The 14,053-nt window shown below is 38.0% G+C and overlaps 1 protein-coding gene across 1 annotated transcript in view; it reads left to right on the top strand.

The window, feature by feature from the left end:
• veph1 (ventricular zone expressed PH domain-containing 1) overlaps positions 1-14,053 on the top strand; it is a 76,965-nt gene that overhangs the window by 21,873 nt on the left and 41,039 nt on the right. Inside the window, exons 4-5 of the mRNA XM_042487367.1 lie at positions 7,912-8,075; positions 9,514-9,723. Coding sequence (XP_042343301.1) covers positions 7,912-8,075; positions 9,514-9,723 — 374 coding nt within the window. The remainder of the gene's footprint in view (positions 1-7,911; positions 8,076-9,513; positions 9,724-14,053) is intronic.

Here is a 14,053-nt window from a genome sequence, read left to right as displayed (position 1 = left end):
CCAGACATTAGGGGTTTCTAAATGGGTTTATTGTTCTCCTGCTTTGCGATGTTTATTTATTTATTTGTTGGCCTCACTGTGTGCTTTTTGTGTGTATACACGGTTTGTGCATTTCTATATTGTGGGTGTATATATTCTTGTGTGTATGCATGTGTTGGAAATAATGACTTCCTCATGGGATTTTAGGATTTTCCCCGTCTCCCGTTCTTATCCTGCTCCCCCTCCCTCCATCTCTCAGTCTGCCTGATCTCTCTTTCATTGTGTCTGTTTTCTCTCTTTCAAATACCAACTGAAACCCACACTTGTTCACTTGTTATCTGTTGTGGAACAGCCTTTTCATTCAGACAGCTGTGCAGAGAGAGAAAGTTGCCTGAGGAAGCAAAAGCTGTTTCATTTCGCTCTCTATTACCACTTGATAAAACACAATTGTGGTTGAACCTGTAGCCAGTTCATTAAAGCTTTTACGTTTTTTAAAAGAAAGTGGGAAATCTAGCACCTCATTTTGCAGGATTTTATTTTCCAATGCACCTGTCTACTAGGTGTGCTTTGAACAATTTTCTTTTGAAGATTGCTGCTGTTTGGTGTGTCCGCTTCAGTAAGTGCTGTGTTTTATGTTTTGCTCAGCAGCTGCAGTTATATGCTTTAAACTGTCCTCCCCCTAAAAATGGCCATATACATGTGTATATTGTCTTTCTCACAGATGATGACCATTTTGGGGTTAGGACAGTCTGAAACACAGCTGGCAAGCAGATTATACGACCCATATTTAAACTTATTGTTCGTAACTATGACAGGATCAAAGGAGGAAGTCAGGTGATGTGGTAAAAAGAACAGCAAAGTCGGTGTGGAGGAGGTCAGGGTGCGCGGGTGGGTCAAACAAACACAGAACTTTCACACACGAAAGTGCTGTTTATGTCTCGTTGAAACCAAAAGTCCCGCATAGACCCATTTTTGTCCTTTTTTAGTGGTGACTAGGATCTTCAGAGGTAAATAGAAAGTCTACAATATATGCCACATAGAAACGGTATGCATCTGTAAACTGTGAACTTGAAAATTAATCTGAGATGCAGCTTTGTGCACCGTGTCAAGTTTTTCTAGTCCTAAGTTTGTGATAAACATGGTGTTTTGTTCATGTGCCTATTCAAACTGAAAACAAACTGAAAACTGAGATACTATTTGCTACAACACAAGAATCAATAAAAACGGTAAAAACAGTCCATCCAGAATACATATCAAGATCCCAAGAGATTAAGGAACAACGTAGAAGAATAAAAAAACCTTTGACATTTTAATTTTTTTTTGTAGCAATAACTTTTTTCAGCAATTTGATGGCATCTACTGTCGTTTTGGAAATTGCTCAGAAATTGCTCCAAAAGTCTGCAGAATCATCTCTGCCTATGGGCCTGTGTGGTTGCCGGCCACCACCTGGAGGTATAAAGTTAAGAAGGGTATATGCCTTATCATATGTAGACGTAAACACATATTATATGCTTAAAGACTGAGATTAAAAAAAAGGAACAGCAAGCACACGTGCGTTTATGCACAGTAGTTACTGTATGTGCATGTGTGTAAACGTTACCATGTTCTGCCTCATGACTGCGACCTGAGGTTGGAATCAAGCCAACTGGAAACACATCATACATGTTTCTCTTATAGATGCGTACAGAAATAACTTCAATGTGTAAGTGTACATTATGTGTGTTTGTGTCTTGTGCGTTGAGTATGTGCTCTTGGATAGATGTGCCTTATACTGAAGAAATTATGATAAAATGTCATTTTCCAGGGGAATGCAATTTATAGGATCAGATGTATAGCTATCTTGCCGGACTCTAAACCTTTTTTCATGATTCACCTGAGAAAATGCCATTATTGTCAAAATTAAGACAAATATTTTATGTTCAGATAATGTTTGTCTGTGCTCTTCACAAAAGTAATGTACCAGAATTCATATGTAGTCTTTGTAGTCATAAGCCAGTACTTGTATATAACCTACATAATTATCACATGATGAATGTGCTAACAGGAATAAAGAAGGAAGTAATATAAAGAGTGAAAATCCTCAGAAGGCTGCAGGTTGGTTTGGTGGATTGGTCAAGCAAACACAGGACTTCACCCCAGAGAACTGGTGTGTGTGGTGTCCTATGTGAAACAAAGTGAACTTTAAGGTATGATGTTATGTATGTATGTAAATTTACGTTAAGTATGTTGCATGATTCTTTTCCTAAACCTGACTTATGTGCCTTTGCTTTTCTAAACCTAACCTGCATAACTTTATGTTAAGTTCATAATGTGGCAATGTCTGACCATGATTCCTTTCCTAAACCTAAGTGGTAGGGGCACTAATGTGTTGGGTGTTAACTTGTTAGCTATCATACAAACTGTTGTATGTGCATTTTCATAAGATATCATGTGAACTGACATACAAAGGTATCATATCCGGTTACACATTAACTGTTGGGGAAAGGGCTTTAGTGTCACAGAGACAGATACAGTATATAAATGACACGACATAAATGAGATATCATATCATATGACACCAAGCACACAAATGTGTTAACTACACCTCCAGCTGCAATTATTACTGCTGACTCAGCATTAGTGAAAGACACGCTAATTAATGTATCTTTCTGGGGCTCATCATTGCCTGAAAACATCACTAATGAGTATTTTTAGTAACAATATAGGATGAAGAGGAAGTTCCAGTCAGAGAGGACAGGACATTTTGTCTTTCACACACCGTCAGAGAGTCTGTACGGATTAAGTTGGTGAAAGGGGAGGATGGTCATAGAGTTTAAACTTTGCAGGAGAGACTGTCCGTGTGTGTATCTATGAAATGCACTTGCGTGCAACTGGTCTACTGTTATGGTTTTCACTTTATGATTTAGATATGAAATATTTTTTATGCATGAAGCATTTTGACAGTTTCTCCCACCTTCACCCACCTCAGTTTATTTGAGCTGTGTGATATACGACGTTCAGGGCATACATACAAGGAATGAGTGTTGGAAGCTACAGAAAACACGCCAAAGTCGTAAAGCTATCCAAAAGCATCCCTCTGGATATAATTTGTGCTGATCTCTGCATTTTTGTCTCGCACAATAGCCCCCCTTGCATAAGACTTCAGTGTCTTTTGGCAGGTTATGTGCATTGCTGGATATTAATGGGATGTTCCATTCTTTGTCTAAAATAGATCAGCAATGAGCAATTGATTAATCAGCTGGAAAGAAATTCTGCAAAAATTTAAATAACTGAGTAGTTGTTGGAGCAGCTTTTCAAGCAAAAATGGCAAAAGAAATCACTACTTCCAGCCTCTTACATGTGTAATATTTTGTGTAAGGTTATTGGCTTTAATGACAGTGTCGGTCCATTGGTCAGTCTGTCGGTCAGTCTGTCCCTGCACCTTTCTCATCCAGAATTAAAAATCTCAAATATTACATTACCACAAACTTTTACACATTCATGGTTCCTAAAATTGATGACATCCCCACCGGCCTGAGCTCTTCTTTGTGTTTAGTGCTACCATGGTAACATTGTATTGTATAAATATTGTATCTTCTTAGCAACAGCATGTTAGCATAAATGTCTCTTCCCTCCTTTTGTTACTTTTTAAAGATTGATCGATTACTTTGGAAAATAATTGGTATATGACTTCATAATAAAAAGTAATCCATAGTTGGAGCCCAAGTCTTGAGCCAAAAATTGCTCCAGAGCTTCCACACCAAAGGCAGGTAAAGTGGTGAAAATATTGTAGGTGAAAATATGTAGGTGGCTAAAACTAACCAATTGGGGCAGCACTTGCTGAACACAGTTACATTTTATGGATGTGATTCAGAGGTTTTCCAAATGGAAGTTATTGTAAAAAAGACATTGTAATTTGCTCTTTAAGCCATGCATTATATAGACTGTTTCACTGAAATTGGATTGCTCCAGGTAACAGTGTGGGTCCATGTTTACTTCCTGTGTTGTCAGATTTGAAAGGGTGTGTAGAAGGAAACAGGGCTGGGTTTTATGGAAGTGTGAAACACCTTGTTATTGCTCTTAAGTCATGCACAGTATGTACTATCCTTTATCTCAAGAGTCTCTCAGAGTTTGAGGGCTAAAATTATTTTCCCTAACATGTAAAACAGAGTCAAATAAATTACACCTCTTTAGATCTCAGAAAGTTATTGATTTAGATACACTGGTCCCAGCAGTGATACCGATACCTTCAGTTTATGGTTTTATCATTGCTATGGGATATAATGGCTTTTTACTGCTATGTCACAGCACAAATGCAGAAAATCATTTTTCCCATGACTCAGACTGTTTTAGTGTCCTCTTAGGTAAAAATATGGCCAATAGCTGTATTTAAGTATTTTTTTATACAAAGTATCTTTCCAGAATTGGTAATGTATTTTTGTGACTCACCTTGGAATTCTAATATGACATTTGGGAAACAGCACAGCAGAAAAAAAGCCACCGCGTCCTCTCCTGCCTCCTCACATGAATTTAACAATAGTTTTAGTTCATCAGGAAAATGTCTGAGGGGCTGTTCAAAAATGTCGCCTTTGTGTGCTAAAGAACCAAAGGCCATCACAGGATATTTTATTGACGTTTGTAAGTCATGATGATAGATTGGGTGTATGCTGGAATGAAGGTATGAAGGTCAGATACTGTACACCAGTGTTCCTCATCCTGTGGCCGGTGGGCCAAATCTCGTGATGGATAGGATGCTAAGTGACCCAGATGACCATTTTCTTATTGACAATGAAAATAAACTGATTCACAATGAGAACTTTTGTTGTTTTTTGGCTGATGCATAAAAAATCAGCACAAAAACTGACTGGGGTTGGTTCCCCTTGACAGAAGTAGTGAGTGAGGACAGCAAACGTCAAAAGGTTGAAAACAGGCTATTCATTTATTATATATACTTGCCCCCCTGGTCTCCTTCAATTTTGCAAAAGTGGCGCCCAGACAAAGCAAGTTGAGTATCCCTGCTGTAAACACACAAACACACATGAACACACAGATAATCTAAGGAGACACAGTAGGAGTCAAATAAGGTGGTTTCCCAAAATAAAATATCGGTCAATGAATGAAGCTAATCAATAATCAAGAGTTTTTTTGTGTTTCTCGTGCAGTCTGTGTGTTTAGATGTTGGTGAATGTGCTCTACCAGGTACACTCTATAAATCCTCTTCAGTGTGTTTTTGTGCAGACTCTTGTCTCCTCCTGCCTTTTAACATTCCAGTGAAAAGACCTGTAAAAGCTACAACCTCAACTTTATGGTTATTACTCGTTCTCTCTTTCTGTACATGTACTGTATCTGTCTCATTTTATGGTGATTTGTGTCCTAAGTGTAGAGCTGGGTGTGTCAATGATGTTATACGGTGTAATCTAGGATTAAAGGGAAGTGAAAGAGACATAAAAGGAGCCACAACTTTCTTCTAAATACTTCTGTGTGCTCTTCTTCCCTCCTCTGCCTCCACACAGAACAGTACAGAACAGTCAGTCCTACACGATGAAGCCTGTGGTTAAAGTGATTTACAGATGTGAATCACCTCTTGGAACCATTTATTTAGGTTCCTGCTGTATCATTTTATTAGACATGACAAAAGTTCACCACTGTTTGAAATGTTATGGAACAGATGTTCATAATAATAACATATGATAAAAACTGTTATTTTGCTTGAGGATATCAATGTTTGAGGCACTTGCTGTCACTACTTAAATTTAATTTTATCACGTGGTTTTTCAAGTGGTTTATTGATTCGTCATTTTAACCCTCTGCTGATCCCTTAGCTTTTCATGTTGGAGTTTGTTTATAGTACTTGCAAAACGAGTGGCATTCACATCAGCCTCAGCTGTACTCTGTAAATAGCAAATTAGAAAATGTTAGCATACTCACATGCTAAAATAAGATCGTCAATACAAATAACAGCATTAGCATGTCAGCAATTCTTCTTGGTACAGCATTTTTTTGACATGAATAAACTTTTACAAAAAATGGAGATTGGAAATAAAACAATAAATTGGACAAAATGGTTAGAATTAGGTGAATAACGTTGCTGCACCAGGACATGGAGCTTGCTTTTGAGCAGGTGGACTTTGTGGAGTAATGAGAATGTGGCAAGTTAGCATTTGGGGTAAAAATTGATTAATAAGACAAAAATACCCTATTCCTCTACCATCTGCTTCTGTTTCCTCTGTTTCCTGTTTTCTGTTTAGTCCAACATCAATATATAAAGTTCCTCCAATCTTATCTAATTAAACATAACATGGACCTCAGCCTGAAACCTTTTCGTTCAAGCTGAAATATATCGACATATGGTATACATATAAAAGAGTTCATTATATTAGGAGATCTACAAGACATTTGATCTCTCGACATTTACTTTATTCACTTTCTTTTTTCTCCTTGGAAGTGAAGTTTTGCCTTTTGGGTTCAGGACAGCCCTTCTTGTTTTTGCTCTGTTTGTGTTTTTTGGCATTGATAAAATCTGATTAACCACCCTGCATTCTCTTTAAATATCAGTCTAATGCTTTGTATTTCTGTCCTTGTCAGACCATTTAAATTAGGCAGCATCTGTTCCATAAACATTTATTCTGTACAAGTTTTATATCAAGCAAAGTGTTGCTGTGGTTAAACATTAATATCACAATATCCCTTGTTGTCTAGTGTTTGGTTCACTGTAGGACACAGAAGCCATTGTTTGAAATCTTGAAATGTCACCAATAATGAACCTACCATTTGGAAACAAGAGCCTTTGTTCAGAGATGTGAATCACTTAAAGATGTTTCATACGTGAGTCAAAGGCTGTTGGGTAATACCGTGGGTTTGTTGGGCTGTCTGACTTACAAATGCCTTCATGTCCAGTCGTGCGTCAGCACTGACTTTTTTTCCTGCATCATTGAGAGAATATTGACAACAAATGGAGAAAGTTATATTTACAGAACACAGATGTTTTATAATGTGTGTTTTCTGAGGAAAATAACAGTTGGGGGTTACAGTGGTGTTACAGTGCAGCTACACCATAAAAAAGACTCAGGTTTCATGCAATTTGGTTCTGATTTTCATACTTTTGGCCTTCAGATCTTATGTTAGAAATACAATTATTGTTAGCTAGTTAATTGTTATTAGATCTGGGAATGTGGCAGCATTGATAACAAGCAAATTGTTATAGTATTAGGTACATCTACCTAAAACTAAGGCATTGTGATACAACAGTTCTGTAATGTTACAGTTTAATGCAAATGGTACAGAGATGCATTTCTGTTATTCAGACGATATCAATCATAGACACATCTATCAGTGGACAGTAAAGCAAAAGTCTGGAATTTTTGAGTATAATTTTAGTCAAATTTAATATAGAATTTCTTCTATTTTGGCCATTTTATGGACCAGAAAACCTCAACATCACTCTAACAACAATTTCTTCCAGATAGACAACTGGCAATTGATATCAATTGTGGATATATGTTAAATCAGGAAACATGTTTATGTCTGTAGTCATCTGTAACTGCAGGATTTAAAGATATATAGTAGGACACAGTGGTCTGACCAATATGACATTTATGCTGTCATTTTATGTACTGTGTAGCTTTTTAATGACACATTTACAAAAACTGTATTTGTAGTTTTTCAATAAAACTACAAACCTCTATACACATATGCATGTGCACATGTAAAAGGTCTAATGACAATAACAGTGCTTAGCATAAACTGAATCAAGAAGAGGAAAAAAAGAGGGGCTGAAGTGATGTATAGTGTAAAAGGTTGCCAAATTTGTAAAATTTCCCCTCGTTTTTTCAGAGAAAATTGTATTTTCTGTGGTTCCAAGTGTTTTATTTTTAACGAGCCTTTTAACATCAAAATGGTGGGTAGCAAGTTTGTAATTGGCCTACTGAAACCTGCTCTGTCTCTTTCTGGCAGGTAACCACATGCTGTTACGAGTGCTACCGTCAGTCTACCCGAAACAACCAGATACCATCCACTGTCACCTAGGCAACCTAACAGCAATGACGTCACAGCTGGAGTCCCCAGAGCAACAACATCTGATCAGACTCATTCAAATTATTGCTGAGCAACATCCACTTGTGAGTGTTTGTCTATGTTATTATTATTATTATTTTTATTTTTTTCCTGTTGAAATATTGGAAATTAAGCACCATACACTGTGGATAAATCAAACTATTTATTGTTGAAACTGTTATTGTTATTTCAGTAGTAGTATTAGTAGTATTTTTTTAATAGTAGTATTTTATTCAGTCATCATACATAATACATTAAACACAAACTACATCGCCAGTATAAACAAAAAACAACAGTCTGTGTATGATGTAGTGACTGAACAGGCTTTTGCAGAAGCAAAATACTTATATATGCCTAATTTTCAAGTAAATTAAATTATCCCACTTAAACCACTGACACTTAACCAGTGATGAAAACACAAATTATATTTAATCGTATTTTTTTAATTTTGTTGTTGGCAAACTTTGTCAGCTGTGGAATAAGTGTTTCAAGAAGCCAAGTAACACCCAAAATACTGTGAGCAGCCTTCCAGCTGTGTTTTATACTATTATCTAAAGGATAATGAGATAGTTAACACATTACACTTTGGTGTTACCTAAAACAAAACCCTATCCAACCAAATCAGAACTCTATGGTTATGGCATATGTTTACATTTAACTTGGCTTTAGCTTACAACAGTATGTGTGTGCCTTTTTTTTTTATTTCTGTCCATGAGTCAAGCTTAATCAGACCTTTTACCGTTTGACTTCGCCATATCCTGTAATGAGCTCATGTCGAAATGTTGAAAAAAGCCATTGGGACATAGTTAGAAGTGAGTAAATGGAACAATGCACGTGCACTGCACATTTTTAAGCCGGAATTCCCTTAATCCTGCATATTTCGAAGCAGGGCTGCTGATGCTCAACATGAGGGGAAAGTACCACATACCAGCAAACACAGCACATGGTGGTAAAACATGGATAGTCTCACTCACACGTTAAGCACTAAAGAAAAAAACAGCCATCTGGAGTTATCCTGATCTCCACCCCCCGCACAGACACACAAAATATTTCAGTTGTAGCTGCATTCATCACAGAAGTTTTCTGCAACCTAATATTCACTTTCTGGATGTAACTGATTAAAAATCGCAATGACATGCAACTTTAAAGTTTACAGAGACAAGCACCTTCATATTAATATGATTTCTCAGAAAAAGTGACTCATAAAATAGCAGCAGGAGGGTTGACAATGGTTGGTCTGATCCAGTCCAGTTTGACCAGTCCTGATAATGAGGAGGAACTGTTTGCTGACTCAGTTTGTCCCCACAGTGCTATAGTCAAGCTTTGTTTTTTGTTAGTCACCGGTCGTATCATCTCACTCCAAGTTTAATCACCTCATCTCCAGCCGTTATTAATGACACATCAAGCCTCTGTTTGTTAATGGTGGTCCCCAAACAATGACAGTGCTATAATCACAAATAATGAAGAATATTTTTCCATCTTTGTTCCTTCTCACCCGCACAGATGTTGAGCCCTCAGGTGCCCACACTTGTTAGTTACCTAGGAGACCAATCCCTAACTGAAGCCCTGCTGGGTGTGCTCGTGGACGTTTCACAGGCCAGCCCCTCTTCATTGGTCAGCTTTCTGCCAACGCTGAGGATTGTTGGACAACAATGCCCTGCTCTGCTAGGTCACGTGGCCAAAATCCATGGTGCCGTCGGTATCATTAGTGAGGTAAAAACACACACTCACTCAAAATACATTTAAAACCAAGTTTAAATCAGTTTGCTAAAGAGAAATGTAGTTGATAGTGAAAGTTTCAGTAGAGTCGGGGAGAAGCCAGGAATTTGCTGATCCCAGCCAGGAAATAATCCTTATTAAATAGCACTACATTTTTACACTATGATTTTTGTATGGATTAAACGAACACAAGAAATTACAAATTAATTAGTGAGCTGTAGTGGTGCTGGTAGAAGGGTTTTGTTATCTTCAGACAGAGCAAAGCTGGCTGTTTCCACTGTTCCAGCTGAGATAAGCTAACTGACTATCGGCTGCAGGTTTGTATTTACCATACAAACACGAGAGTGATATCAGTTTTCTCATCTAACTCTCATTTCCCAAAAAACTATTCCCTCAAAGAAGAATAATGCAATTATTCCCAATCTCCAGCTAAGTAACATGAAGAGACTATATGGAAAGAAATACTGAAGGAAACAGCAAACAAATTTAAACTGAATCAGTCTTTAAGGCATTTGCACACCAAGTTTTTATTTTTTGTCTAAAATCATTGCATCGTTCGAAATCCTTTAAAGAGTTGTTTGACCAAGAGGAAATGATGGAAATGTGGCATAACCTGCAAGACACATCTGCAATAAGAGAGAGGAACAGGGCAGGAAGGGACAGTGGTTACTGTAATTGAATTTTTATTTATGACATCTATTGCATGTCTGTCCGTCCTGGAAGAGGAATCCCTCCTCAGTCGCTCTCCCTGAGGTTTCTACCAGGTTTTCTACTAGGTTTTTCCTTAGACATTGTGAGGGTCTAAGGGCAGAGGGATGTCATATGCTGTAAAGCCCTCTGAGGAAAACTGTGTTTTGTGATAATGGGCTTTATAAATTTTATTCAAAAAAAATTGTAATTGTGTCCAGCTAGAAAAAGAAATGGACATGTATAGAATGAAAGCTCCTCTTCAAATCTTTCATGACTAAGAGGCGGTAACATTAGCCTACTGACAAATACACAACGGCAATGACGATACTTATAGCAGATTGCATTCTCCATTGTACCTGTAATGGAGAAAAGCAAGTGAGCAAATGTGTCTTTACATTTTCTTCTCATATTGTGAGTTTTTGCAACAAATAGAGCAACAAAATGCACCTGAATCAGTGAGGTTTCTGTGTGTACAGATTTTTATCAGGTGAGGGATTATAAACAGGCATATGAAAAATAAAGACTTGGTGTGATAAGGCCTTTACTTTGAACTTCTTAGCTGGGACACAAAGCATACACAGGTTGGGCATGTTGTCAGCTTTCTGCAGTAGATGTCTGTGTTGTTGGTGCACTGGCTGTTTGCCGTAAACAGAGACAAGCTCCAAAAATAATCCAAATCTTGTCAAAATGTCAGGGGAATAATTAATGCCATTAAAGACTGCCTAGCAATGCACAGTCTCACATATACACACTCACACACAAAAAAACACACACACACACTGAAACAGGCAGGAGTGATTATTTCAATGAGTAGGGAGGAACCGGCTGTGCACTCTCACATGACTTGCTCTCTGTTGTCCTGCCAAGTGTAAAACACACTCGCCCAGTGGACTGGCCGGGCACATCCGGAGGTTTAAACTGCTGTCTAAAACCTACATCATTGTTGAGGAGCGTCTGTCCTAAACAAACACATGGCGACTCCTCAGAGAGTTCTGTCTCTTTACAGCTGAGTACAAGTAAAGAAACACAACAAATCACTGTCCTGGAGGAAGGAGAAAAAAAATCTCATTTGAAGGAAAAGTTAAGAAACAGCCCTGTCAGCCTTATGATCCAAGCATGACACAATTTAAAGGAACATTAACCTCAAGAAAGGTACTTTTTATGTGTTATGTGAAAAGGAAAATCAGCTGTATTGTAGAACAGAAAGTGTGTTCATTATTTCAATATTTTCTTGAATCAATTTGATGCAGCAGGTAGTCATTTTCAAAAATACTAAACTTAAACTACTGCTACAACTATTGTACATTATTGGAAGACTTACAGTATCAAAATTAGTTTAGGAGCAGGCTAAATTTGTCCCATGAGCTTCATTTTGGCCTACCCATGCGTTAAACACTTGGCTGCCCTGCAGACCTGGTTGTTCATTTGCCTCTAATGGCACTTCTGACGTAAAAATTGGTGTTTCAGCCATTAGCTGGCCCTAAAAACACTTGAGCTGCTGATTACAGGTTAATTAGCCTGGAAAGTGGAGCAAACTGCAGGGTGGCATTGCTGTTGACTGATGGGCTGGAGAGGGAGGGAGTGATGTAGGCTGCAGGCAGCTAATAAGAACACACTTAATGACTTGGTTTGTTTTTATCAGCCGCCTGGCTCTCTTTGTGGAGAAAAAAAACAACAGAATTGAGCCTACTTTTTTTTTACAGTAGAGTACAGTAATGTCAGCCGGTCCACCAGTATGATCCAGAGTAAAACAGTCAAATGATGGATTGCCATGAAATTAGATTCAAACATCCATGATCTCCAGAAAATGTAACCTAGTAATTTTGGTTATTCCCTGACTTCTTCTCTGGGGTGACTTGGGGCTGACATTTGTGGGTTTAGGTCAAATACCTTTACAACTGTTGGATGTAGACTTTTCAGACCTTCTTGGCGACTTTATTTCTGTAAAGAATACTGAAACCAAAACAGGGAATTATTTTGTAAATCCTTCCCATGCATGCTGTTCAAAGTAATCGCAGTCCAGCGCTCTATCATGAAGCGCGGAGTCTCTCCCTCTCCTCTTGCATCGTGCAGTGGGACAGAAGAGACAGCGCTCCCTGTGGGAGTTCAGTTGTTGTGAGTTTCAGTGGTTATGTTGACATAACTTTCCATCTGGATTGCTGAAAAAGTGGTGTTTTATAGTATATAAAGCACCATAAATCTCATATCATTCAAATATTTTGTCAAGGATTTTTCTATTGAAATTAATTCAGCATCATTTTAATGCTTCAGTTGATGCATAATGACAATATGAAAATGAGCACATGACATCTGACTTTTTGAGCTAGTGCTTGCTACTTTCATTAGAAAAGAGTTGGCAACAATGCTCCTCTTTCTCTTCATCTTGTATGATCATCATGTCAGAGTTTTCATTTGTTTAGTACTTTGTTTTTTGACCAAATATTTGCAAAACTAATGACATTCCCATCAGCCTCAGCGGTGCTTTGTGCTTATTGCTAATTAGCAAATGTTAGCATGCTTATACATTAAACAAAGATAGTGGAAACATCATACCTGCTAAATATCAGCAGGTTAACATTGTCATTGTGAGGATGTTAGCATGCTGCTGCCTCACAGCTGGTAACTTGACTGCGAGTCTTGCTTATCTGATGGTTTAAATTAACACTCGTAATTCTTGTGTTTATATTATCTTTCTTGTCCATCTGAAAGTCCATCCTTCTGTTGGCCAGCCTTTAAAAAAACCTGCAGTCTGTGGTACATAGCAACACAATAAATGCTTGCAAACCTACGTAGACCACCATTTCTACCCTATACAACCTCTGTCTGAGCCTATTGGAATCTAAACCATCTCTGGTTGGTGGATGCACTTTCCTTCACTGGTATAAAAATATCTGATAACATGGAACTTACTTTGGGGAATACGTGTTTCTTCCAAAAATTCTGTGTTTGTTAGATTTTGTGCCTTAAAAGGACAAAATGATCAGAAAATGTTTGTAGTTGTGTTCTGAACTGAACACAGTTTGTGGAAATACTGGATTTAATCGTTGGGTTTATCCTAGAAAGAGAAAAGCTGTTCTCATCCTGGACAGTTAACATTTGTGCAATCATGAAAATAACTTTTAAGATGCAAAGAAATACTGGACAGTTGGTAATAAAGTAACATTTGTATGAGTGTACTGAGTGCTGAGGTCACATATGGGACTAGCCTGATTAAGGCTTAAATAAGAATATGGTGCATGAGATATTCGAATCAACTTTGTGCAGACACGATACATGACTATCCACACAACACTGTGTAATAATAGGTAGGATGAGGTCACACATTGTAGTCGGTCTATAATGTGTGTGCGCCTTCATCAGAAGGTGACAGCAGGACAGGATGAGGGCTCCCACTCCCCCTTTTCCTCTGGGTCTATTTAAGGCAGTTTAACGACAATTTGGGGAAATTAAGGAAAGGAGAGAACATATCGCATTACTGTCACACACACACATCATGAAGCTGGAAACCATAATACAGTTTTCTATTACTCCAGGGCAACCTTTCCTCCTCAATCTTCTTGTCGAAAAACCTGCCAACCCAGCTTCAGCACAGACAAATACATACACATGCACGCACACGCAGTTGGTCAGACCT

The sequence above is a fragment of the Plectropomus leopardus genome, chromosome 5 (assembly GCF_008729295.1).
Source record: "Plectropomus leopardus isolate mb chromosome 5, YSFRI_Pleo_2.0, whole genome shotgun sequence".
Classification (NCBI taxonomy): domain Eukaryota; kingdom Metazoa; phylum Chordata; class Actinopteri; order Perciformes; family Serranidae; genus Plectropomus; species Plectropomus leopardus.
This window is presented reverse-complemented; position numbering and strand designations above follow the sequence as displayed.